The following is a 26,164-nucleotide window of genomic DNA, read 5'->3' on the forward strand; positions in this document are numbered from 1 at the left end:
GAGGTAATGCTTTCCCAAAGAGCAGGCTTGCTTCCATTTCCTATAAAAGCGAATCTCCCAAACTTAGTACTCTTTCCTGTAACACAACCTACTGCGTGCTCAGACATCCATCTCTGTCTGACTCCATCACCCCAGTGGGACTTGGGAGGCAGGGGGAACTGATAAATGAAGCTCTGGCCACTGCTTTTGCCTTGAATAATAAATTTCTCTTTGACCCAGGAATCTCATGTCTGCTGCCACAAAACAAAACTGTAACAGGCTAGCATATTAGCTTTTCCCTAGGGTAAAAGCCTTTGGACCCTTCCCAAATGGGGTCTTATATTTCTCACAGAAGCTAGCAACAGCTGCATTAAGTAGGCTCCATGCCCATGGAACCCAATGCAGTGTTTAAACTCACAACCCTGAGATCGACTCGAGCGGAGATAAAAACTTTGATGCTTAACTGAGCTAAGCCATTCACGCACCCCAACTACATTATTTCTAAGTTTGACTTCTTATACTAGTTAAGTAGCTTGAAAACAGAGTTTCAGGGGTTTTTTTGTTGTTTTTTGTTTTTAAGTAGGTCTCACGCCCAACACAGAGCCCAGCATGGGGCTTTAAGTCACAACACTGATATCAAGTCAGATGCTTAACTGACTGAGCCACCCAGCTGCCCCAAGTTTCATGTCTTAGACACCTGTTTCCCCAACTACCTTTTTACTCTTCTCCTGTCCACTATATCAAATGCCTACCCTAGAACCTTGCTGATCCTTTGCACATTTGTTGCTACATTCTAATTTCACTTCTCTTCACCTAATCCCCCACTTATCTCAGTTGTCAATGTCACTTCTTTAAAAAATAATAATTTCAAAAGCGGTTTTGAGTATCCTTGACCCTACCTTCAATGTGTGGGGTTTCCATCCGCCACACAATTAACTCAGAACATCCAGCTGGAAGAAATGCAGAGGACAAGGTACGTGGAAGGGAGCAAGGAGCTATCATGTTCTCCAGGCATACCACTCACCTCATCTCCATGTCGCCAAGAATGAAGCTCTCAAACCTCGTCCTTCTGGGTTTTTGTAAAGGCTTAATTATGAAGGCATAATTGATTAAATCATTGGCCATTACCTATTGATTTAACCTGTAGCCTCCTCCTCTCCCTGAGAGTCAGGGCAATGGGAATGAATGGTCAACCCTCTAATCATGTATTTAGTTCCCCTGGCAACTATCCCCTATGAGATACGTTCAGAAAGTCACCTCATTAACATCAAATCAGGTGTGTTTGAAAGGAGTTTGTTATGAATACCAAGACACCTTTATTAGAGACAAACCAAAAACACTTTTAACTTTAGAAAAAAGCTGGTTGCCTGAGGAGAGGTGGGTAGGTGGGGGTGAAATAGATGAAAAGGATTAAGAGTACACTTATCTTGATGAGCACTGAGTACTACACAGAACTGCCGAATTACTATATTGTATAGCTGAAACTAATACAGCACTATTAACTACACTGGAATTAAAAAAAAAATTTTAGATGTTTATTTATTGTTGAGACAGAACATGAGTGGGGGAAGGGTGGGGAGAGAGAGAGAGAGAGGAGGGAGAAAGAGAATCTTAAGCAGGCTCCTAGCTCTGAGCTGTCAGCACTGGGCCTGAAGCAGGGCTCAAACTCATGGACCTCGAGATCATGACCTGCGTCCAAGTCAGAGGCCTAATCGACTAAGCCACCCAGGCACCGCTACACTGGAATTTTCGAAAAAGACACTTAATTGCTCTTATCACTTAGGAAATCCTAAGGGCTTTAGGATATCTGTGCTAGAAATAGGACAAAGACCAAATATACATTATAAATCACGTTGTCCTACTACCCTAAAGATAAGCTCCCTGTTGTCTGCTTTGTAGCATCACAACTGGGAGAACAGTGATTTACTCTTAACGGTGCTCAGCTGCCAAGTTGAAGGCGGAGAAAATTAGTGGTTGGGTTCATTCAGGCTTGTTTTGTCAGGTGGCTAGGAAAGAATGGATGGATGAGGGAGGTCATGCTGTTTGCAAAAGGAGTCTATTAAAGTTCTGTAAAGGAACAGAAACAACATTTTATACACACACACACACACCCCATATAAAATATATATAAAAAATACACATTTGAAAAACAGAGACACAGAGATAGATATGTGTATTTTAGTTTTTTTAAAAGTTTGTTTATTTTTGAGAGAGAGCACACAAGTGGGGTAGGGGCAGAAAGAGAGAATCCCAAGCAGGCTCCGCACTATCAATGTGGAACTGACATGGGGCTTGAACTCACAAACTGTGAGATCATGACCTGAGCTGGAGTCACAGGCTCAACCAACTGAACCACCCAGGTGCCCCAATAGATATATTTTAATAAACTGCCCCACACAATTGGAGAGATGACAAATTAGAAATCTGTAGAGCAGGCCAACAGGCTGGCAACTCTAGCAGGGTGTCTATGGCAATTTTAAAAACTCTACAAGAAATTTCCATCTTTGTTCTTACGGCCTTCAACCGACTGGATGAGGGCCATTCACATTATGGAGAGTAATCTGGTTTACTCAAAGTCTACAGATTTAAATGTTAATCACATCTTAAAAATACCTTCACCACATCCAGACTGGTGTTTGAACAAACACCTAGGCACCAAAGTCTAGCCAAATTAACACAAAATCATCATATTGAAGATATCCATCAGTATGTCAATAGTGAAGTCAAACAAGTAATTTTCAGTGAAGCAAATTCAGAGATTGAGGAAGAGTACAGGGCCCTCCTGTGTGGGCCTCCTTTGTGCAGTGGTTTTCCATTTTGTCACAGTGCAAGGAGTTCAGTGTTATGGTAGATCCTGAGAACTTCCAAAAAGGTTAAAAGCATCAGCTCCTGCCATCGAACTCCTAGCTACTTAAGAAGAAAATTTATGCACGCGTGTGCACACACACACAAATTTACATTGCATACTATAGCTTAGTCTAAAATGTCTAAGCAGCATGCAGTTTTTTTGAGAGGCTTGGATATTTATTCTGACTTGGTTAAGAAACAAGAAGGCAATTTCCCTTAGGAGTTGACCAGGCTCTATCTGAAACTCGAAGAAGGCATGAGATTCAGGTGATGCCCTCGGGCAAGATTTTCAGAGGCAATAACATATATGCATATATTATTTTATTTTTTGTCGTTTAGAGGTGGGACTTAGTATGTTTATTTTAAAATAGGCAATATTTTAGAGCAGTTAATTTAGGTTCACAGCAAAATTGAGCAGAAGGAGAGTTCCCACAAACCCCCTGCCCTCCAATATGCTCTGCATATTGCAGAGCCTCCCCCATTATGAACATCCCCAAGCAGAGCAGTACATTTGTTTCAACTGATAAGCCTACAATGACACATCATTATCACCCAGTCTATAATTTACATCAGGGTTTATTCTGGTGTTGTACATTCTATGGGTTTGAACAAATATATAATGAGATATATTCACCATTATAATATCACACAGAGTGGTTTCATGGTACTAAAAATTCTCTGTGCTCCTTCTATTTATCCCTTCCTCCCCACTAACTCCTGGCAATCACTGATGGCTTCATTGTTTTTTTTCCATCTTAGACAATGTGCTTGCTAGCGTAAGCAGGGGATAGAGGGAGAGGGAGGGAAGGATGGAGGGGTGCGGGGGGAAAAAGGGGAGGGGGGAGGAGAGAGAGAACCCTAAGCAGGCCCCACACTTAGCATGGAGTCCAATGTGGGTCTGGATCCCACAATCATGAACTGAGCCATAGTTTTGCCTTTTCCAGAATGGCATAAAGTTTGACTCACACGGTATACAGCTTTGACAGACTGCCTTCTTTCACTTGGTAATATGCATTTAAGTTCCATATCTTTTCATGGCCTGACAGCTCATTCCTTTTTAGGACTGAATAAAGTTCTATTGTCTGAATATACAATTTATTGATTTACCTAAATTTGACTGAAAAAAAAAAACAACACAACTCCCCCAACACACACTTACATTTTGGAAATCTAAGCCACCTCTTCTGTGACACTCCCCATTCTCACTGGTATTTCCACAAAACTTACCACTATTCTAGTGCTTACTCAGCATTACGTTTCTAATAACTTTATTTCTCCTTCCTACTCAGCCAGGACTTTTGCCTGGTTCATAAGCACTGGTCTATTTATTGAAATGCCTGGATCAGAGAAATAAGATCTGACTAGCTGGTGCCAAGAATGGAGCCTGGATGTGACTATTACTGCGCTACTCATCATAATGCACTAACCAAAGGTCATTATTAAAAAAAAAAAGCACACACATACTTAAACACACTTATTACATATATTTATCACCAATACATCACAATGAAGTCACAAAAAAGTAGGCTTAGTTTAATTCACAACAATATAGATCCTGTGAAAACACATTTTTTCATCTTCTTTGTAATTTTCAGCACTCTGCTATTTAAAACAGTTAAACAACATTTGAGATTAAATGTAAAAAACTGTAATTGAATTCAGACTTCAGAAACTTGTGAAATAAAAGGCCATGATGGAGAAACATTAAGAAATTTGTAGAATAACCAAACTCTCACAGTCCCATATTCCTTTATAAAAGCATCTCAATAAAACAAAATAAAAACAATGGGAGACAAAAACTATGGAAAACACGAAAGTCAAATCAGAGATTTTGGTTTAGTACTTTCCCTGAGTCTCTTGTTTTTAAAAATCAAATGTAAGTAAGGCCAATTCAAAATTGACCCACAGGTCTTGCCTCCTCCATGCTGATATGAGGAATACATTTAAGACAAGAGGCTATACACTCAAGTGGTCCCAGGGCTTTATTCAAATGTCAATTTGCTTGTGTCATTGCCACAGCATTATCTAACCCGCTGATGCCTGCTGCACATGGGCTTAAATAGCTGTCAAGATTTTATCTTGGCCTGCCATAATATAATATGTGAGACTATATACCAAATGAAGACAGAAGATTTCAGTTATTAATAAATATTAAATTCCTAAATGGATTTGGACACTATATACATCAAATTAAAGTAACTTAATAACACAGAAACAAACACTTTTATGTTTGAAAAAAATCTTACATAAACAGGAGTTGAGGGCAAGGCATCTTAAAATTTTAAATCTCAGATGTTACAGGAAAACACTTCAAAAAAACTGTATTTGTTAGATCCCAATAAAACAAAGTGGAAAAAAAGTGATAAGGTGATGCTTAGAATCAGACAGGCATGCTAATTCCAAAATAGTTGTCACCTTGATCTTAAACAAAATTGGCCCCTACAGGGTTTGTATTTGATCATTTAATTGCAATGATATATCTATATTTGTACATATATATGTATATATGTTTGCAAATGATCAAGCACTTTATTAAAAGAACATATAATTAATAAGAATAAAAGGGTTGTTAGAACCTAAAAATTTATTTTTTATTTCAAATGTACTAGGTTACTTGCTGGGTTTATACTATAAGGGCACTAAGTAGTATATAGATCATACTTCATAGTCAAATGTAGAAAAACACCTTCCACAGACATGTTTTTACAATCATCCTTAGGACATCTCAAAGACAGGTGGCAAAGCACTGCTAAACTGTATGTCTCCCTTCATCATAATGAAATCTCAATTTCAGAATAACAGCCAACGTTTCAAAAGCTAATAATCATGCACTATCTTAAAACTGAGGGGTGAAAGGATGGCTCTAACCACCACAAAAAGTATGACACTTTTTCACATCCCTATTAATTAATTTACTAAGTACCCCCGCTGCACAGGCGGGAAAAGTGAGGCACAAAGAGGCATGTATTTACTGTTGTTGATGTTTCAAGACTTGTCTAAAGTTAGACAGGGAAGAAAGGTCAAAACCACACTAAGAACTCTAGAGGCTTGACACTTTTGGGATATAATGGATTCAAGGTTTGAGTGAAATGTTATATTTAACTCATGTCTTGTTTGCATCACACCATCTTAGTCTAACCTCTTGCAAACCATTTAAAGCATGGACCTGGGAAATGCCACTTACTACCTACTTTCTCTGACCAGGTGAAAAAGGCTAGCCAATGCTTGTGTGTAAACAAACAAACAAACACCACAAAAAACAGTGTTGTTGCATTATATGCAATTAGCAAGGTTCAATTATGAAAATATTCCACAACCGAATTGCAATAACTCAAGAAACATTCCACAAAATTTTCTAAGAATCTGTGGGAAGGTATAGTGCCTGGCCATCCCTACTAAAACAGAAATTTATCTATTCATTGCATTATTGTTGCTGATCTGAACTTAAATGTGTATGATCTCATAACTGGTAGCCTCAAAGTACTAAACTACTAAACAAAACAAAGGATCATCCAAACTCCTAGATGACACCAAAATATTTATCTAGGATCATTAAGGAAAGCATAGCACTTTGGTACTCTTTTCAGAAAAGAAATCTCAAAATATATAAAGGTAATCATAAGCATATGGCATTTTACATTGACCAAGGGAGTAACAGTTAAATGGATAAGGTATAACCACCACTATAACTTCTTGACCAACTTTCTATTTTGAAACATCAGGTCTGCCCCTATCAACTACCATTCCAACTCCACAGGGTATTTTCCAGTGAGACATGCTGTACAATGACCATTCTTTTCAAAGCATTCCAGACCATTCCCATTTTCTTGAATCATAATATCCTGCTTTTCCACTTTCTGTTTTTTAAACTTTATCCCTTCTTGTACAGATGAAACTAGTCCTCCCACTGACAGATATACAACACTGTTTGCTCCTACAGAGGGAAAGAGGGGAAAAGGAAAAGGTCATGATGCTTCCTTTGGAAAGAAAGATCTGCCTCACGAGACAACAGTCACAAACAGGAAAACTTAAGCCAGCATAAAAATTTCTCTTTCATATTCTTAAAAAAAAAAAAAAGCAGGGGTGGAGGAGGGGAGAGGGAATAAGCAATAAAATTCTGGGCCTTTATAATTTTTTAAAATTTGAAATTGGAATTTAAATTGCTATTTAAAATAGCACTGGAGGCTTCAAATCTAGAATGGATTCAGAAAGTCTCTTTAGTAATTTTCTTGATTATGAAAAACAGACTTTGAAGTCAGGAAAATCTGGGTTCAAATTTAAGCTCAAGGTCACTTTACTTTTCCTAAGTCTTTTCATTTATAAGGGAAACATGGCCTAACTATACGGTATCTGTGATATTATTACAATAATACAGATATGTTCCGGGCAAAAAGTGAGTGTTCACAATAAGGTACCAATTGGATGATATTCAAAGTATTTAACTGATAAGGCACAGGCATGTCAAAACCAGCCATCTAGACAACCAGTGCGGAGGTACCAAGGCACATTGGCTAAACATCTGCTGTGATATTAAAACAGTTTATCTCACCTAATTTGAAAAGCAAATGTCTTGGGGTGCCTGGGCAGCTCAGCTGGTTAAGATCTGACTCTTGATTTCAGCCCAGGTCACTGACAATGGGGAGTCTGCCTGGGATTCTCTCTCTCTCTCCCCCTCCCCTGCTTGCTCGCTCTCTCAAAAATAAATAAATAAACTTTAATTAAAAAAAAAAGAAAAAAAACAGAAAAGCAACTGTCTTATCCAGGATAAGCTAATCTCCAAGTCTGCTGACCTCATTATTAAAGATAACCCTGGGGCGCCTGGGTGGCGCAGTCGGTTAAGCGTCCGACTTCAGCCAGGTCACGATCTCACGGTCCGTGAGTTCGAGCCCCGCGTCAGGCTCTGGGCTGATGGCTCAGAGCCTGGAGCCTGTTTCCGATTCTGTGTCTCCCTCTCTCTCTGCCCCTCCCCCGTTCATGCTCTGTCTCTCTCTGTCCCAAAAATAAATAAACGTTGAAAAAAAAAAAAAAATTTTTAAAGATAACCCTACATTAGCTTTTCACTTTTTGACTTGTACCCACATCTAAATTATTCTATTATAATCTGTGGTAAAATTATTCTTGTTTTTCTTCAGATCTGATCTTTGGGAGGCTTTAACTGATATGCCTGCAGTTCCCTCTACCTAGAAAGCCTTTCTTCCTTTTCACCTGATCTCACCTTGGCCTAGGTCTCCAATATAGCACTTACCATGGTGTGTATACACACCAGGCACTCTATTCATAATACTATTCAGTATCTGCTTAACATGTTATAAAATTATCTATTTTTAACAAATGCTGGACATTGTTTTTATTACAAGTATAAAGACTGACAGGCTTTGGATTTTCTCTGTTAAAAAAAATGTTTAGAGAAATTTTAATACCTACCCAGATATTTTGCAAGATGTTCAAATTCAGGTTTATTGGCAATAAGCTCTTCTTTTGTTGGTATGTTTATTCCCATAAAGCATGGGTATCTAATTGGTGGTGAAGCTACTCGAATGTGTACCTTGGAAAGAAATCATTTCACATATTATTCTAACATTTATAACCCTTCTGGAGCAGCCCTGCTCTAAACTCCAAAGCATCTGGACAAAGATTTCAAAATGTCAGCCACTTGTAAAAGATTCTTTTTACTGAGTTGCCTATGGTTTCCTTTTACCATCTATCAATGAGAACATTTCTTTCTTCTATTTCCCATTTAATGACTTTATATTCCTAGGACCACCTTCATTTTCTCTTGAATGCTACTTTTGCCTACCTCTTATTTTACCATTTCAGAAAGCAAAAAATGGTCTACAGGATATAACAAAAACCTTAACTACTATTAGGAGCTTTTTTTCTCTATTATTACTTTTCTGCCTTTTGTAAGGTACATTTACATGGCCATAATTGGCATCCACAATTATTTTACCTTTCTTACAAAGCAAAGATTTTCCCATATTACGTAGTCTTCATAATTACAGTTTTTAGTGGCTACAATATATTTCATCATACTTAGGCAGATACCTTTACTACTGGTAGATACACAAGCTGTTGTGTATTCTTTTTCACTACCGTAACAAATGGTGAATTTACTTTATACCTCTTTGTTTTTAATTACAAAATTTTCAAGGAATTCTGAAGAGATTATCATAATTCTAACAGCCATAAAAAAGCTGGAAAGTCATAATCACAATTATTTTCAAAGCTTTCTAGAGAGACTGCCACTGCTTTCATGCCACTTTCTCCTACAAGAGATTTTATTATTGAATCCACTTAACTATTAGTTGTAAATGACACCTCACTTCTGTATTTTGAATTACTAAGATACTTAAAGTTAGAATAAGCTTTGAGATTTAAAATATAACCCAATGTGGCAAATCTATTACAGTAGGATTTGTTCTACATCTTCAAAAAGAGAAGTACTCTAAAAATTAAACAAACATTTTATTGTGTGGCTTTTGTGAGTTTTTAAAATTAACCTTATAAAAATTTTAATCTTTTATATTGAGGTTTTTAGTCTATTAAGGATTATAGTTAGTATGCAGTTTAAGAGGGGCTATTATATGTTTTCCAAGTTGCTGCATAGTTATTCCTAAACCAACTCATTTGAAAGATGACAATTTATTTTATTGAACTATCCATTTTCATTTGCTGTACTAAATTGCAATTTTTATGCCAGTATCGTACTATTAATTATCGGTACTTTAGGGTTATGTTTTAATAATACTTACCTCTTTCGCACCAGATTCTTTGAGCAATTTGATTATAGGTGAGATGGTATTGCCTCTCACAATTGAATCATCTACAAGAACGATTCTTTTGCCTTTAAAGTTGTCCGACAATACTCCAAATTTTTTTGCAACACCAAGTTGTCTCAACCGCATGTTTGGCTGAATAAATGTTCTTCCTACATACCGGTTTTTACATAGCACCTCCACATATGGAAGCCCACACTGACAAGAAATAAAAGGACAATGAACAGCAACATATAGAGAACTCTAGATTCTTATTTTCTCTAGGTCATTCTTCCATTATAATATGTATGAAAACATTTGAAATTGCTATTCTGAACTCTCCATCAAGAGATTACAATTTTTCTTCACTATTTAAATTGTAGGGGAAAAAAAGGCAAAAAGTAAACTCGTTCAAAGTAATATACTCATTGGGAAAACCAATTGAATTTGTCAGAAGTTGTAATGTTTCTCTCTTAAACAAATATTACTTCCCTGTCTTGGAAAGGAACAGTAAGCGTGTGCAGACAGGACAATAAATCACTGACAAAAAAATTCACAGCAATTAAAAACTATCAGCAAGAAATGAATTAAAACTAGTATGCAGGAGTACCTGGGTGGCTTAGTCGGTTAGGCATCTGAGTCCTGATTTTGGCTCAAAATCATGATCTCAAAATTTGCTGTAAGCACAGAGCCCATATGGGATTTTTCTTTCTCTCTCTTTCCCCCCGCCCCTCCCCAGCTTGTGCTCTTTCTCTCTCCCAAAAAGTAAATAAACATTAAAAAAATAAAAAACAAAACCCAGTATGCAAAGAAGGCTTTTTGAGGGACAGGAGGTGATTTATCCATCTTTCAAGGTAATACTAATCTAAAATATGTGCATATTGGGGCGCCTGGGTGGCTCACTAGGTTAAGTGTCTGACTTCGGCTCAGGTCGTATCTCACGGTTCGTGGGTTCGAGCCCCGTGTCAGGCTCTGTGCTGACAGCTCAAAAGCCTGGAGCCTGCTTTGGATTCTGTGTTGCCTTCACTCTCTGCCCCTCCCCCATTTGCTCTCTTTCTCTCTCTCTCTCAAAAAAATAAACATTAAAAAAAATTTAAAAAAACAAATAAAATAAAATGTGCGCATATCATTTCTTTTGAAAACATAAAACTTTCAACATAGTGAATGCAGATGAGGACACCCCAGGATCACCGTAGTCATATAAATCTATCTGGTTATGGAAAATGAAACTAAGCACAGTACTAAAAACATTACACAAAATGAACATAAACGGCTTTGTGATCACCCATACTAAATAGAGAACAAATAAACCAGTGGTTTGTGAGGGAGGGTGCTTCAAGAAAGAAGTTTTAGTAATAAGTAAATATTACCACTAAATTCTATAGGTATTCATGATGCTATCTTTTTTTTTTAAGTTTATTTATTTATTTATTTTGAAAGAGAGCACAAGCAGGGGAGGGGAAGAGAGAGAGGGAGAGACAAAATCCCAAGCAGACTCCACGCCATCAGCACAAAGTCTGATGTGGGGCTCAAACTCACGAACCATGATGAGATCATGACCTGAGCCAAAATCAAGAGTCAGACACTTAACCAATTATGCCACCCGAGTGCCCCAATGATGTTGTCTTTTTAAGTGAAGTGGATCATTCTGCTCATCTTTAGGTGAATCTGGGGTGGATTCCACTAAAACAGTGCCATTGAATGAAAAGGTTGGAAAATAACTCTTGTTGTAAAGGATCCAACATTTTCTTTTTCCTTGTAATATACTGGTAAGTTTCTCTTTATATACAAGGGTTTCTGATTTCAGTGCTATAAGAGCATTTCACTGCATGTCAAGAGAAATACCTTTCCTGCATAACCAAGAGCAGCGGGTGTAGCAGATTCCGGAACAGTGCTAACCAAATCTGCATCCACTGGTGCCTCAATTGCCAGCTGCTGACCACAACGGTATCTTACTGTGTAAACCATTTGGTCTGGAATGTTTGAGAAAAAAAATAGATTATTTTTACTTAGCATTTCATTATTATTCTAAGAAAACTAGCTTGTCAGAACTGTATACATGAAGTACAAAAAGTAAAGCATATAAAACAACTAAAGCAGAAAATATAAACTGGGGAATTCACTATTTAAAAAAAATTTGGCCTTATTACATATCTGAAAATCATAATCCTTACTCCTAAAAGGAAAACAAGGTCCAGCATGAAAGGGAAAAATAGTGATATTATGACTTGTAGGTTCAGTCTCATATCCACAGCATCTAACAATGTGCCTCCAAAGAGCCAGGTAAGCCTTTGAACCAAGAACCGCCATGTTTCAGTGAGATAAATAAGAAACTTAAGTAAAAAGTTAAAGATATTTTATTTACCTTCAAATATACTATCTGGTCTTGCAAAATAAACATATTCAAAGATACAAAATGCCATCGGGTTTCCTTCAGACCTTGGTATAATATCAAGAGTTTGGACACTACGTTTGGTTATTTCCACAATTTCTCCAGGCAAGACTTCACGGTAATATCTTGGGAAACAATGTTAAAGAAAGAAGACTTTAAATAAACCAGTCCTTAAGACTGATAATAACATCTACTGTAAAGTACACAAAGAATCCCTTCCCTTATAAAGGAAAAGTGGTTCAGTTTAATATAGAGATGGCTTAAAAAATAAAAAATTAACATTCTTCCAGCAGTAAATCTAATACTTGTATCTTGCGGTGCCTGGGTGGCACAGTCACTTAAGTGTCTGACTCTTGATCTCAGCTCAGGTCATGATCTCACATTTCATGAGTTCGAGCCCTGCATCAAGCTCTGAGCTGATGGTGCAGCGCCTGCTTAGAGTTCTGTCTCTCCTTCTCGCTATACTCGCCCTGCTCTCTCAAAATAAAAAAAAGTAATAATAAAAAAATAAAATAAATTAAAAAATTTAATACTTCTATCTTATCCCTAAATTCTAATTTTTATTTTAAAAAATAAAAGCCATAAATTTTACTCAGTTTTGGAAGAACAGAGGTTAAAGAGAACATTTTTATCCTGGCTTAAATTTTTCGATCATAATTATTCCTTGTTGAGATTCTTCCTTTCTAAAATAAGTCTCATAGTATTTTGAAAGCAAGATGCCAGTTTCAAAATTAGAAGGTATTACTGGAATATTAAAGTCAGTGCCAGTGCTGAGTAAAATGTACAAAAGAAACTGCATTCAGGGGCGCCTGGGTGGTGCAGTCAGTTAAGCGTCTGACTTCAGCCAGGTCACGATCTCACGGTCCAGGAGTTCGAGCCCCGCGTCAGGCTCTGGGCTGATGGCTCAGAGCCTGGAGCCTGTTTCCGATTCTGTATCTCCCTCTCTCTCTGCCCCTCCCCCGTTCATGCCCTGTCTCTCTCTGTCCCAAAAATAAATAAACGTTGAAAAAAAAAAAGAAAAGAAACTGCATTCATTTATAGATAGGTCTTCTAGCAGCCATCAGAAAGAAAACTTTCATGTAACAAAAAACTTTTTACTGATGTGGAAAAAGTGAATATGCTGAGTGAAACAAAACTTACCTTGCGCCAATTGATAAAAAACTACAAGATTCTGAAGACACCACCCATCCTTCTGTTTCTGAAGCTTTTTTCTCTGTAAATCACAAGACAATTCAGTTAATGGATTCAAGAAATTTTACAAGAGGCTACCTATTTCAAGAGAACAGTTAAACACCAAATAGATAAATAAGCATCTGACTATGGCTCAGGTCATGCTCTCAGGCTCATGAGTTCAAGCCCCACGCTGAACTCTGTGATGACAGCTCAGAGCCTGGAGCCTGCTTCAGATTCTGTGTGTGTCTCTCTCTTTCTGCTCTCCCCTCTCTCCCGCTCATGCTCTGTCTCCCTCTCTCTCAAGAATAAATAAACATTAAAAAAACAAAAAAAAAACAACTAAGTACTACATCATTTTTTTTCTTTTTATCTAGTTCCTTCTCATTCATAAGCTTCCTATACCTAAAGATTTGAGGGTGTACCAATAGTAGGACAAGAACTTGGAAAAGCATTATGAAATTGTATTTCTTCTGAAGTGCATTACCTTTATCATTTATATCAGATACAGGAATAAGACGTCCAATGCATAGAGGGCGATTTCCATAAGGATCTCGTACGGCATAAATAACATCTCTGTGCATTATAAGCAGGGAATATGCTGTAGGTGCTTCCTTCATTAAGTTTTTAATCCTGGAATTAATTAAATAATTGAATAATTTCAGTTATAAACACAAGACATAAGCTCTGCAACACAGAGCTCTCGTAGCAGAGCTGTGAGCTTAGCCTAGTTTTACAATTACCTTGCTACCCAGTCTGGGGTGCCATCTTGTTCCTGAGGAGGTGTATATGCCAGTAACTGGGTAATCATTTCACTATCAGAACTTGTTGACAAACCAATACCATGCCGCAGAAGCTATTTAGAATGGAGAAAAGTGTAATCATTAGAGGGGAAGCTCCACCTCACCCCTCACCCAGTAGCCCACCATAATGGAAAGAGATCAGGCATTGTGTGAATTTTCAGTTATGAAAATCCTGCATTCTACTAATGACACATGTATATAATAATGGAGAACCACTGCTGAAAGCAATAGGAAGTCTCTGAAGGTTTTTAAGCAAGAAAAAAAAAGTGCTCTAGGAAGCATATAGAATAGCTTTTGAAAACTAAGTTTGAAGGAATATAAACCTGTAGTCAAGGTGGGGGAGAGTGGAGAAGGCACAAGAATTTGGAACTGTGATTCTAACTTTTTCAGCCCTTGACAACCCTGACCAATAGGATACATTCCCATAAGAGTGGCATACTACAGTTGGGGCCGCTCAATCCAGGTTTGTTAGTGATAGTGCTGGTGGGCTACCCATCCCCACTGATTATTGCTGACAGAATAGAAGAAAGGAATTAACTATATGGAACAATTAAATGTAGAAGATGTAATAAAAATTGGTTGAGCACACTCATGAAGATTATAAGGTTCTGAGCCAGTGTGACCAGGACAAGAACACCACCAATGACCTGTACAGGTTGAGTTTAAACTGATACTATAGAACATTTTCAGTAGGCAACTAAATGTGTAGAGGTGAAATCCAGACTCTGGGAAGTGGTTGTGTCTAGAAATGAGCTAGGTATTGCATGGAATTGAATTTTGGTGGTTATCACTAAGTGGTGAGTTTTTCTTAGTAATTTTTACTTCATATTTATACTTTTTTGATTGTGTGAATTAAAAAAAATTTTTTTTTCACTTAGGGGCAGAAAAACATATTATCATTATAATACCAGTGCCTAAAAAGAGAGCAAAACAAAGCTAGAATTGAAAATAAAAGGACAATGAGTGGTATGGAAGCATGGTTCTAGATATTTTCAACCCACCAAAATTCATCATCATTTGACTCCTGTCACTATTCATCCATGTAAAATGCCTTGTTCTAGAATGCTAAGGAAATAACTGTGTGTGCATGTGTGTGTGTATAACCATCCTGTTACTGAATGCCACCTGAGGGTTTTCTTTCCAAGGTTACCAGATCAAGATTATTATAATCCAATGGACTGAAGAAACGTGGCATCAATAAATGAATGGCAAGAATGGATAAATAAGCTATCAGGAATATAAAGATACTAAGGAATTAAAAAAAAAAAGGAAGATAAACTAATGATGGATAAAAGCATAAGCATAAATTAACATAGAATGTTCTAAATGCCATGCTATGAACGAAAATGAACATAAGTAAATTCTTTGCCTTTTCCCCAAGTGGTTTCCTGTAATTGTTTCCAAATCACTTTCCCTTGTATTTGTTATCCAGTTTATATTCTATTTTCTTTTTATGCTTTGAACATAAGGACAAGGCTGAAGGGATAGGAACAGCCCATAAAACCCTAATTTCTGTTTCTCACAACAACCATAAATCAACTTTTTCACATCTCTGTTCTAAAGCAGTACCATCAGAATCACCTTAGAAGTACATTAAAATGCAGACTGACCACCCTCCTGCTGCAGATTCTGGGGCTCAATCTTAGAATCTGCAATTATAACAAATACTCCAGGTAATTCTAATACAGTTGTCCTTTGCAGTTAGATAACAGGTGGCGACAATTAGAAAATATCCTGCACCAAGATCCCCAATAACTTCATTTCATTAATTTATCCTAATAATGAAAAAAAGCATTAAAAACACTTACCTTTTTCCTTAATTGAGTAGCATTTACCAATTCGCCGTTATGTGCCACAGCTATTTTCCCATGAAGTGTTTCAACAACAAAGGGCTGACAGTTTTCTAATTCACAGTTTCCTGTAGTGGCGTATCTCGTGTGTCCAATTCCAAGGTTTGAAATATATAATTTCTTCAAATTGTCTTGAGTAAAGACATGATTTACAAGACCCATTCCCTTGTAAAGTCAAAGTAGAAGCTCATCTTAGAAAAAAAAAACCAGACTTGTGGCCCTAGTGAGTAAAGGCTTTTATCCTATGTGCTCCAGAATTCTAATCTTAAAGACTAACCTAATTGTAAGAACCATGAAATATCTTTTTAGAAAAAAATTTGAGGGGTACATGGGTGGCTCAGTTGGTTAAGCATCCGACTTCAGCTCATGATTTCACGGTTCATGAGTTCCAGCCCTGGTTCGTGAATTCCAGTCCCGCATCAGGCTCTGTGCTGACAGCTCAGAGGCTGGAGCCTGCTTTGGATTCCGTGTCTCCCTCTCTCTCTCTCTCTGCTCCTCCCCTCCTTGCACTCTCTCTCCCTCTCTCTCTTAAAAATAAATAAACAAACAAAAAAAAATTTAAAAAAAATTGAGGTGAAATTCACATAACAAAATTAACCATTTTAAGGTAAACAATTCAATGGCATTTAATACATTCACAATGTTGAGCGCTTGTTTTATGAGCTACTTTCCATTAAAACACTGAAGATGTACTAAACAGTAAATTTTGTCAAATAAACTAAATCAAATGCATTTTAAAACCCCAAAGCATGTTAAAATATTTAAATATATGACCTGTTTCCGTAAGTCAGTCAAGCAAACTATCACACAGAAATGGACCCTAATTGGACAAATGGAAAGGCTGATCCAGCGTATGACTTTTATATGCAAATTATTTGTTCAAATTTCCTTCCCCCACCAACATACTAGTTATCATCTGGTTATTGTTATCTTTATTATCAACATTTTTTAATGTTCAAATATACCTTGTGTGTTTTGAATGTTGGTACTGAATTCCCATCACTGGTCACAATACCAGCACTCTCCTGACCCCTGTGAATACAAAAAGGCATCACTGTTAAATTTAAATTTACCTCATTGATAAGCTTCTTTATGAAGCATACTTTTCTCAAGAGCATTCAGGGACTGACAATACATTACATGCTACCAGTGCCAGTGCCCCTTCTACTCACGATGATGGTGACCAGATAGACGATATTGTCTGAGTTCTAACTAATATGTCAGGCACTGTCCTAAAATTTATAGGAAGGACCTAATCTATTAGGCTCTCACAACAATCCTATGAACTAAATACTATGATTATCATGATTATCATTCCCATTTTACAAATAAGGACACTAAAGAAATGGAAGTTAAGTAACTTGCCCGATGTTGCATGGAAAGTGGCAGCACAGCCAGGATGAGAACACAATCTGACTCCAGAATTTGAGCTTCTAACCCCTGTACTACGTGACCTCTAAATTGAGTATGGATATAAATGGATATCTCCAAATAAATTGTTAGGTAAAATGCTTAGTTGTGGGTACTAGAATCATGAACAAAATTCTTTTTTTTTTTTTGAGATTTTTGCTTTGTTTTTCTGCACTTACCACTTTTCTTCCCCAACAAATATCTGTCACTTTAGTTATTACAAAAAAATAAATGCTGCTTCTAAAAATGCTAAGCTAATCAGGAACTTTGTATTTCATCTCTGCGTTAATATTTCTAGGTGATGAAATAAAGAAAAAAGCCAAAAGCTGGGCCGGAGGTAGTTATAACACACCTTAAGACTAAGAGGATCTGTACCACTACGGAGTAATAAAATAAAGATTCCAAATGCGCCACAATTTTAATAGCTCTATAAATACTAGATGTGTTTTAACAAATTTTTGTTCCAAAGAATGTATAACAGGGTAGAAATAAAAGGTAAATTTCTATCATATATGTATATGTACATTAATAACTAATTATAAGTCAATTAATACATTGACTTATTTGGCTAAAATAATGGCTAAAATAATATTTTTCAAAATTATATATTATAGTTGTTTAGGCATTTTTTTAAAGTTTATTTATTTTGAGAGAGAGAGAGAGAGAGAGAGGGAGAGAGAAAGTGAGCAGGTGAGCTAGTAGAGGAGGGACAGAGAGAGAGGGAGAGAATCCCAAGCAGGCCTCCATGTTGTCAGCACAGAGCCCGACTTGGGGTTAGATCAGATCATGAGCCAAAATCAAGAGTAGGACGCTCAGTGGACTGAGCAGCCCAGGCATCCCTGTTTAGCATTTTAATAAGAAAAAAAGTACAACATTAAGTGTACCTGCAAAGTAAAAATCTAAATATTTAAAATTAAAATTTTACTAAATTATCAATGCATTAAATACTACCAATACGTTAAATATATATGCATAACTCTATACACCCTATAAGACTGGATCACTTATGACTTGGGATTTCTTTACTGAAATGATGTGGTCTTCAAGGTTAACCTATGCTAGAAGACTAAATGATTCATGGCAGAGGGGAAAAAAAATAACGTTTGCCATAAATCTTGGGGCAGAAAGAACCTCTGCCAACCACTTCTAAAATTATTTTTTAAAAATCAACAACCATTTAGTAAACCAGAGTATTATGTAAGAAAAGAAATAAACAAAAAAATGGTTTTCCTTCCCTTTTGTCTCCAGGGTAATTTCCCCTGAAGTCTGAAATGAAAAACGTTAGGCATCATTTAGGTCCAGGCTTCTTTAATCACAAAGCCTGCGTATTTGGCAGTTTCTCAAGTTACTCCCCTCAGGCAGCTTGAACCAGTTAAACTAGATCTTTTCAGCTCTTTGGAGCTTATTGACAACCAGCCGTCTGGTTTCCTAGGAAACAAAACCTTGGCTAGAAATAGTGAATCATTTCCAGGTCACTTTCAACATGGAGAGTGGAGCAGGAAAGCACTGGACTGAAGAAGAGGTTAAAGCTTTGCTAAGTGTCTGGGCAGAAAAAAATATACGAAAACAACTTTATGGAACACTGAGAAATAAAGGAATATTTATTTACATTGCTAAAAGGCTGCAAGCACTAGGAGTATACAGAGATTGGAAACAGTGCCGGGCAAAGTACAAAAATCTCAAATATGAATACAGAACAGTTAAATATGCCCATAACTCTGGAGACAGCTCTAAAACTATGAAGTTCTTCCATGATTTGGATGCGATCCTGCAGTATGAACCTGCCACCCAATTAACAGAGGAAGATGCAAATGGCAGGTGCCTGGCAACGCTGAGCCAAAGTACAGCTCCAGAGACCACCGAAGGTAAAAAAAGAAAAAGTAGCATTCTTTTGTTGTTTGTACGTAACAAACGATAACAGTATAGGATTTCTGAGTCCATATGATAAACATAGCCTGGAATATTATGGTTGAGAGAAACAACTGACTTGTTACAGTATTTTGCACAAGGTAAAAAATTTAGAAAGATTAAATACCTCCACTTTTTAAATCCGTAAAATACTGAAAAAAAAAAAAACACATTAAAATGACATTAACTGCTAATGCCAACTGCTCCTTAAGCATGCCTGATGTTTTGTGAAAAATGGATTGGGCTTTGAAAACATCTTAGGTTTTAATTTTTTAAGGGTGGCAAAAGAAAAAAAAATCAAATATATTACTCCACTGTTGTTTCCCCACAGCTCCAAACAAGACAGAACTTTCTGCTCTATATTAACGTTCCCATTTTTCTAAATTTATCAATAACAGCACTAAAATACTAGGAAATAATAACTTCTTTCATTACTTGTTTAGAAGAACAGCTCCCTTTAACAAAAAAAAATGAAACAAAAATAGACTTGATAGATTATATGATTTATGATTAAATGATTTAGATATTAAAACAAGGTTCTTGACTTGCTGTGTTGTTAAGCCCAACACTATTTACATAGAATTTGCTCACTGTCTGTGGAAGCTGAATATATCACCAGGGAAAGAGGGGAAATCAATGGCAGTAATGAGATTTCTCCCATAGCGAAAGTCTTACAGATGCTATTTTTAAGGGCAGAGTTGTTCAATTCAAAATTTCTAATACCTACTGTCTGTGTATATCATGTGCAAAGCACTGAGCTACATGCTTTGTAACTGCAGAAAGGAGGGCATCATGAATAAATTTAACACCCAAAAGAAAATGGTAAGTGGTAGAATAAAGATAGCAAATGAGAAAGGATGGTACAATGACAGAAATTGAAGTTAGGTTAATTTGGGTTATCTGAACTTTGTGTGTAAAGCTCAATAATAAATCGTTTGGTAAAAAATGCACTTCACTTAACATACTCCCTTTACATTGCTGATACTATATCCAAATTCTGAGAAAGCTCTGCAGCCACTGTCAAGTTAAAGAGCAATAACACTGGGGGCAGCTGGGTGGCCAGTAGGTTAAGGCATCTGACTTAATTTTGGCTAAGGTCATGATCTCACTTTCCTGAGTTCGAGCCCTGTGCTGTAAAAGCCCAGCCTGCTTGTGATTCTTCCCCTCTTTCTGTCCCTCCCCTGCTCGCACTCTGTCTCTCTCAAAATAAATAAATTAAAAAAAAAGAGCAATAACATTATTTTATCCAATTAATCACCCTGCACTCTTTGGCATTTAAATGCTTTAAATATTGGTTAATGGTAAGTAAATGACTCAACTTCTGAAAGGCCTTGATTTTAACCAGAGGTTGGTGTAATGAAGATGTGGGTGCTAAATCTCCACTATTTTTGCCCCTCTCTTCTCTGAGCCACCCCCCCACCCTGGCGCGCGCGCGCGTGTGTGCGTGTGTGCGTGTGTGTGTGTGTGTGTGTGTGTGTGTTTAATCTCCACTTAACAGGATCTCCTTCTAACCCATTCAGGTACCCCCATGGCTCCAAATTCCCCATTTTCACTCGTAAGCAGATGGCCCATAATTACTTCTGAATGTTGTATGTTTCAGGTATCTCAAACCCTCCAATTCTAAAACCATACTCTCTCTCTTCCCTCATTCAGAACTGATCCTCCTACAAACTGCCTCCACCTTACTATCACTGTATTTCCAATCATTTAAATAAACTTAAACATTAAACATTTGAGATATCCTTGACCTTTCATCAGTCACTAAGTCCTTAAAAAAACTACTGACATGTTTCATAAATTTTCCCCTGTTCTATTATCATTATCACCATGTAGAACTTCATCTATCACATGGAATATTAAGATAAGCTCTTAACTGGTCTCCTTACTTTTCAGCCCCTTCCTAACACATCATCTACAATGTCTCTGGTTGTTGTTCTTTAAACTTTTTGAATTATAAAATTACAAGCACATTAGCATTTTGTTTACTTTAAAAATTATCTTTAAATTATACCCAGAATTAATTATAATTCAGGATTAAATGTTACTTAATGGTTCCATAATATTTGAGTGCATATACAGTTTGTCTTTGCCCCCTAAGAGAAATGATGCTATAATCAATACCTAACATTATCACTTTAGAATAGACTATCAGAAGTTCAATTACCGGTCAGGAGGGCTATGATTACTTTGAAACAGTGCTTAAAAAAAAAAAAAAAATGCTTTCCAAAAGAACTGTACTTTACTTAACTAACTATAATGGTGTATGTGATTGATAACTTTTAATTTGCATTTTTTTAATTACTAATGCTATGGAACAATTTTCTATATGTTTATTCACTTTTACAAATTATGTCAGCTGAGGTCTTAGAAACTGTGTGATCTCTTTTGCCTTAAAATTTTGGCTGCTTTTTATTTGATCTATAGAATTCAAAAGTTTTCAATGTAATCAAACAGTGATGAAAAAGGTTTTGATTAAAGTTCTTAATGCAATCAAATAGTCTTTTTTAAGGCTTAGAAAGCCCTCCTTTACTTTTGGTCTGATTCATTTATAATGTCTTCCGGTTACTCTATGGGGAACCAGCACAATTTTTATTGGTATATGGTAAATTGAAGAAGGGAAGAAAAAGAATGTGCCTTTTCCACTGTTGGGATCAACCTCATGCAAGTGGTAAGAACAGAGGATCTAGTTCCTGTTAGGCAGCAGGTAGCCTGACTGAGCCTTGGCAAAGGACTCAAATACAAACTCTTAAGAGGCTTCATGTTCTGGAAGTTATAATCATCCTCAACTTCAGAATACCTTTGGCCTACTATTACTGCTGAATCACATTCTTTCAGTGACCAAATTTCCACTCTATTTCTCTCCTCTTAACTTGATACAAATGCATCAGGAGTGATGACTTAAGAGTCTCAGTTTACAATCTCCAGGGTATGGGGTCCCTACGTACAATTTTGGAATTATGCTAGGAATGATCAACCTAAGAAAAAAAAATAGCCCAAAGAAGTTGGGAAGAGAAGCTTTTCTTTATCACGCCTACCAATATTTTCAGCTCCACGCTGTTTTCAACAAACATAAAACTAGGTCCTAAATCAGATAACAGACTAGCAAACTAGGGGCACCTGGGTCGTTCAGTTGGTGACTCGATTTAGGCTTGGGCCATGATCTTGGAGTCATGGGATAGAACCCAACACTCCATACTGAGTGGGGAGCCTGCTTGAGATTCTCTCTCTCCATCTCCCCCTCTGCCACTCTCCCCAGCTTGCTCTCTCTCTCTGAAAAAACAAAAAACATTAAAAAGTAGCCTGTGCCTCATTTTATGAAAACACCCAACTCATGAAACCAGGAAGATTAAGGCACCATTTTCATTTTTCAAGGTTGGCATGGTTCTTTGATATGACACATTCTTTGGTCTACTTAAGCAGAGCTTAGATTAATTTCTGGAAAGTTTAGTGTGTACCAACCAGCTAATTATAAAAGATACATATAAATTTTAGCTATCTGACCAAATATGCCAAATAAACAAGATTTTCAGATTATCTCATTACAGGACCTCTGTTTTACATTGCTAGTATCATTTATCATGTCCCTATTATGTTAAAGTACCTAAAATACAAAATTAAAGAACATCTTTATTTTAAAAATGTAATTTAATTTGAAAATGAACCACAATCATCTCTAGAAACTTATAAAATTAGCAAACAAAACTAGTGGAAGTTCAAAATAAACCATGTCAATGGAATGGAAGAAATTAAATTTGGGGGCATCTGGGTGGCTCAGTCGGTTAAGCGTCTGACTTTGTCTCAGGTCACGATCTCACTATTCCTGAGTTTGAGCTTCACGTTAGGCTCTGTGCTAACAGCTCAGAGCCTAGAGCCTGCTTCGGATTCTGTGTCTCCCTCATCTCTCTGTCCTTCCCCGCTCGTACTCTGTCTCTCAAAAAATGAATAAATGTTAAAAAAAAAATTGATAAAAAAATTAAAATTTCCTTTATATAGATAAGTACAGTATTTAAACCATATTATACAGTATTTAAATCATATAAAATCTATCACAAATCTATAATCTTTCATCAATATGATCGAATTCAGCTCAAGCTACTAGCATTATCAGTCATTTAATTCAATATTTATCTTCCCTAGAACTTACTCTAAAAGGAATTCCATTCTTTTTCCAGGTAAAATGTCAGTTACATTAGAAGATAAGGAAGACCTCTCAGGAAATCCTTTACTTTTGGTTTCTCACATCAAACCAATGGAACTAGGTGGGTCAAAAAACAATGAAACTGATCAGATTCCAAATTGGAAAGTAAGATTGGTTTCTGAGAAAATGGATGATTTTTCCTGATAGAAACACTTAGGATTACTTCAAGTTTCCCTCTTTTTTTTATAATCTATACTAAAAAAGTCATTTTTAAAAATAAATGATTTCTTTAACAAAACGTAAATTGCCTAGAAATACTAGCTTTCAAATTCACAACCTTCATCCTTTAAATATAGTAAGAAATATAGGTCAAAATTAAACATAGTAGATGCTTGGGGCGCCTGGGTGGCGCAGTCGGTTAAGCGTCCGACTTCAGCCAGGTCACGATCTCGCGGTCCGGGAGTTCGAGCCCCGCATCAGGCTCTGGGCTGATGGCTCGGCGCCTGGAGCCTGTTTCCGATTCTGTGTCTCCCTCTCTCTCTGCCCCTCCCCCGTTCATGCTCTGTCTCTCTCTATCCCCAAAATAAATAAAACGTTGAAAAAAAAAATTTAAACATAGTAGATGCTTAATATTTAATGAACATGTCACTTTAGCACTCCTGAGGTCTAAGACAAACAATTTTACATGTGAAAGTAAATAATATCAAATCAATAATGAGGTCAAGGATGATTTTATTCACCCAAATTAAAGTCAATATAAATCCCCACTTGGCTTCTAAATTTGTATTGAAGGTTGTTAATCTAAGTAAGGAAAAATAGTGAAAAGCATTTCAAAACAAAGACATTAAATGTACCACAAAATAAAAACACCTCCATATACCTCAGGTAAATGCTAAAAAGTGGTTTTTAATGACTTACATTATAGATGCTGAGGTCTGAACTACCTTCTTATTAAACACAACAAACATGAAATCTGACAAAAACACAAGATAATGTGGTTGTTAAAATAGCCAACATAACCTCAGTAAGTTGCAAAACTGTACTAGAGATCTAACATGAAGGTACCATGCTAGGATTTCTAACTAAGCGGGGACATTCTGTCTAGGGCATTATGAAATTTCTGGCACATTTCCTTGCATTAAAAGAATACTTCACTTAAAATGACACTTGTTTTTTAACCAATGGGACATTTTATTTTCATGAGGAGTAAGAAGCACCAATTGTTGTAATATGCCTCTTCCAACCCTTCATTCATGAATAGTCTTGGTTCCCAACCCTGACTGCACACTAGAATCACAATCTGGGGATGAGGGGTGGGGTTAGCAGTGAAGTAGTGATTTATAAAAGCTCCCCAGGAGATACTGATATGTAGCCAATGGAAATCATTAGATTAAAAGGAAGAGGAGATAATTGCTCCCACCTATCTTATCACCGAAAAATAATAAAAAAAATAAACTGTTCTCAACAAGCCATTTTCTAATTGCATTGCTTTCTACAAGTCAATATTACAAAATTATGTATTCAATGTTCACTATATAGTTAAATACACACCACAGACCAAAGGAGTGGGATGGACGGGTAAGGAATGATAGAGAAAAAAACATGATCAAAATGTGACTAATTAAAAACAACTGTATTAAAGCCAGTCACTAACATGACAACAGATTCAGGTTCTGTACTTCATTTATCCATTAGTTTCAGAGGAAAGCTAAGCTATGATTTGTATTCCATCTCCCATGGAGAAAATGTCTTTCTTTTTTTTTTTAATTTTTTTTTTTTTCAACGTTTATTTATTTTTGGGACAGAGAGAGACAGAGCATGAACGGGGGAGGGGCAGAGAGAGAGGGAGACACAGAATCGGAAACAGGCTCCAGGCTCCGAGCCATCAGCCCAGAGCCTGACGCGGGGCTCGAACTCACGGACCGCGAGATCGTGACCTGGCTGAAGTCGGATGCTTAACCGACTGCGCCACCCAGGCGCCCCGAAAATGTCTTTCTTTATTAAGGATGCATCTAATTATTTATCTTATGTAACCATATATATATATATATATATATATACACATATATATGTATATATGAGTGTGTGTGTGTGTATGTATATATATATATATATATACACATATATATATATATATTTTTCCCTCCCCACCTGATACAGGTAACTCTACATCAATTATGGAACCCCCTATTAATCCAACTTTTATTCCAACTGTAGCAAATGAAGGAGGAAAACACTGGACTGTGCCAGAAATTAGGGCTCTAATAGGCATCTGGTCTGATATAAGAATACAACAACAACTAGAGGGAACAGTGAGAAATAAAAGGATATTTGAACAAATTGCTGCGAAGCTTCAGAAATTTGGAATAGAGAGAGATTGGAAACAGTGCAGAACAAAGTACAAAAACTTAAAACATGAATATAAGATTGTAAGAATGGCTCAAGACCAAGGAATAACTAAGAGTATGAAATTTTTTACTGAGCTGGATGCCATTTTGGGACACAATAAAACAGAAAAATCACAAGAACAGGAATTCCAAGATGGAGAACAAGCCACAGGATGTGCCAATGTAAAAAGAGAAGAGGATCGGACAGGTAGGAAGACAAAAGTAATCTTAACATCAGGCTACATCATATAAAATGTCAGTAGCATGATAACATGTATATAATCTAAGTTAAATAGGTTTCACTAAATGTTATTCAATAAGCTAATTGTTGAATTTATCATGAAACAGATTGAATGTATAATCAATCTCCTCCAGGACATAGAGAATAGTACAGTTATAAAAAAAGGATGAAATAAAATTGGATTTCCACAAGTTTAAAAATAGACCAATTTTAATAAAGTAAAAATGCAACTCTAGATGGCAGAAATTAAAGCAACTTTTCATATCAACTATGGTAAAATTGTG

General features: G+C 36.6%; 2 protein-coding genes across 3 annotated transcripts in view; one reads left to right on the forward strand and one right to left on the reverse strand.

The window, feature by feature from the left end:
• Positions 1-4,290: 4,290 nt before the first annotated feature.
• The window catches only part of PPAT (phosphoribosyl pyrophosphate amidotransferase), a 36,233-nt gene continuing 14,359 nt past the window's right edge, over positions 4,291-26,164 (reverse strand). The window contains exons 2-11 of the mRNA XM_047091434.1: positions 16,762-16,828; positions 15,755-15,961; positions 13,887-13,999; positions 13,631-13,776; positions 13,114-13,186; positions 11,947-12,098; positions 11,427-11,554; positions 9,579-9,800; positions 8,251-8,371; positions 4,291-6,760 (exon numbers count right to left, since the gene is read on the reverse strand). Of these exons, the coding sequence (XP_046947390.1) occupies positions 6,564-6,760; positions 8,251-8,371; positions 9,579-9,800; positions 11,427-11,554; positions 11,947-12,098; positions 13,114-13,186; positions 13,631-13,776; positions 13,887-13,999; positions 15,755-15,961; positions 16,762-16,828 (1,426 nt within the window). The 3' untranslated portion in view covers positions 4,291-6,563. The remainder of the gene's footprint in view (positions 6,761-8,250; positions 8,372-9,578; positions 9,801-11,426; positions 11,555-11,946; positions 12,099-13,113; positions 13,187-13,630; positions 13,777-13,886; positions 14,000-15,754; positions 15,962-16,761; positions 16,829-26,164) is intronic.
• The window catches only part of PAICS (phosphoribosylaminoimidazole carboxylase and phosphoribosylaminoimidazolesuccinocarboxamide synthase), a 47,715-nt gene continuing 40,240 nt past the window's right edge, over positions 18,690-26,164 (forward strand). The window contains exons 1-2 of one of the 2 annotated variants that reach the window (XM_047091432.1): positions 18,690-19,071; positions 25,413-25,847. In XM_047091432.1, coding sequence (XP_046947388.1) covers positions 18,690-19,071; positions 25,413-25,847 — 817 coding nt within the window. The remainder of the gene's footprint in view (positions 19,072-25,412; positions 25,848-26,164) is intronic. The other variant, XM_047091433.1, reaches the window with a different exon arrangement.

The sequence above is a fragment of the Lynx rufus genome, unplaced genomic scaffold, assembly GCF_022079265.1.
Source record: "Lynx rufus isolate CCGP_SWC_20201006 ecotype Redwood Valley unplaced genomic scaffold, mLynRuf1.p SCAF_3, whole genome shotgun sequence".
NCBI lineage: Eukaryota > Metazoa > Chordata > Mammalia > Carnivora > Felidae > Lynx > Lynx rufus.